The following is a 1827-nucleotide window of genomic DNA, read 5'->3' on the forward strand; positions in this document are numbered from 1 at the left end:
AATGGCCCGGCCGGCAGGTCTACTGCACAGTGCTAGCTCCACTTTCCTTGATCCGATTGCACTGGGTCATGCATGAACAGCACCGGACAAATGGTTTCTGTTCATCAACCAAGGCATCGGAGGAAAAGGATGGTCCACAGAGTCCTCCGACCCAGTTGTACGAACATGATCGATCGAGCTCTAGCACTAGAGATAGTGCTCATAGCCTGCTGATATGATCTCATTCATTCAGCTAAAACAAAACAAACTGGACTCCTCGCTTTCAGTACAAATAAGAAGGCAACATGCATGTTCTTCCATATTTCTATAAAGAAGAAGGCAAGAAGCGACATGGAATGGAAGAACCACTCACTTTATTTATATACACGTCCACGGTCCACAATCATCAGTTACAAGCACCGTACGTATATACGAACGACGATCCACACGCATGCTGTTAATTGCATCGAGCATATAGTACACGCAATAAAATCCACTCAAAAATCATCCAAGAACAACTACTGTAACAACCATTCCAATGCCCATCACGTCGAGTTCACCCGGAGGTGGTGGAGGCGCGGTCGCGGCAGTCGGCGGCCGTCTCCGTCGCCGTCGCCACCTCGCGCCTGTGGAAGCTGCGGTGGCACCCGCAGGCGGCGCACGTGAGCGCCACCGCCGTGCCGTCCGCGCTGGACGCCATGAACTCGCGGCACCCGTCCACGGCGTGCCCGCCGACGGACGCCGCGTGGTTGCGCTGGCACTCGCGGTACCGCACCACCTGCTTCGCGGCGGCCTCCTTGCGCCTCGCCGCCGTGCCGCCGTTCGCCGTGGACGACCGCCCGTCTTGCTGAGGCCCCATATATATGTGTATGTAATGATCTAGAGAAGACCTTTAATTTGGTGGCGATGCTATGGGTTTGATGAGCTTGATCGGCCGAGCTGCTTGAAGATCACAACATGCATATATATATAGCAAATAAAGAAAAGGAGATGCTCTACTGCAATCACGGCCTTGGAGGTGGAGTGGAGGAGGGTGTGGGACTTTTTATATATATGGAGGAGGACGTGGGTGGAAGAGGAAGGCTAGCTGCTCATATATGCCGGGAAAGGTTTATTTCCGTTTAATGGCACCGACGACGTCTCGTCTCGACAGGGAGACATGAAAAGAAACGGGAATCGCACATCCAATCTGGTCAGATTTTGGAGATCCAGAGAATTGTGTAGGAGCACAGTTTTACACACACACACAGAGAGAGAGAGAGAGAGAGAGAGATACAAGAAGAAGAAAACCAAGGACATATATGTATCGGCATGAGACGAAAGATGCATGTTTCTTTGGATGCACATTCTGAGCTGAGAGGTTGGACAGAGAAGCACTCCTCTCCAATTGACTCTTGCTCCCCCTCCTCTTCCTCCTCCGGCTTCTACTCAACGTACGCTTTGCTTGTACCACCTCCCCTCTATCTATTTTCTCCCTCCTGATTGACATCCGATCCGATCACTTGGACTGTTCGATTTATTTATTGCTCATGTGCTCCTCCAACTCACCGGGTCACCATTTGGTCAATCAATTGATGCCGCGCGTGGTGCTGTATAGCTGCGTGACATGAACAGCTAGCTCACTTGAATTAATGCATGCGTTCCTGGCGGAGGTGGGGGTAGCTACAGCGTTTGTGGGCCGGGGTATAGTATGTCCGCCATTAGCTTCTTCAGATCGAGCTCAGGTCCCGTGTGCCTATTTGGCCGCATCTGAAAACCACCATGTGATACGCATGCGTGTGTGTGTGTGTCTGATCTGCCCGAAACCTAATCCAGCGTAGCTAGGAACTTTAGGCAGATTGTTCCATA

At 51.6% G+C, this 1827-nt stretch overlaps 1 protein-coding gene across 1 annotated transcript; it reads right to left on the bottom strand.

Annotated features, from left to right (window-relative positions):
• Positions 1–336: 336 nt before the first annotated feature.
• On the bottom strand, positions 337–1219 carry LOC100286181 (zinc finger homeodomain protein 1). The gene has a single exon (NM_001324068.2). It carries the CDS (start codon positions 836–838, stop codon positions 536–538), a length of 303 nt encoding a protein of 100 aa, NP_001310997.1. The 5' UTR covers positions 839–1219; the 3' UTR covers positions 337–535.
• Between the last annotated feature and the right edge of the window lie 608 nt (positions 1220–1827).

The sequence above is a fragment of the Zea mays genome, chromosome 3 (assembly GCF_902167145.1).
Source record: "Zea mays cultivar B73 chromosome 3, Zm-B73-REFERENCE-NAM-5.0, whole genome shotgun sequence".
Classification (NCBI taxonomy): domain Eukaryota; kingdom Viridiplantae; phylum Streptophyta; class Magnoliopsida; order Poales; family Poaceae; genus Zea; species Zea mays.

Bases quoted from the DNA above. Each gene is read 5' to 3' on its own strand.
- LOC100286181 (NM_001324068.2), bottom strand. From the start codon at position 838: ATGGGGCCTCAGCAAGACGGGCGGTCGTCCACGGCGAACGGCGGCACG.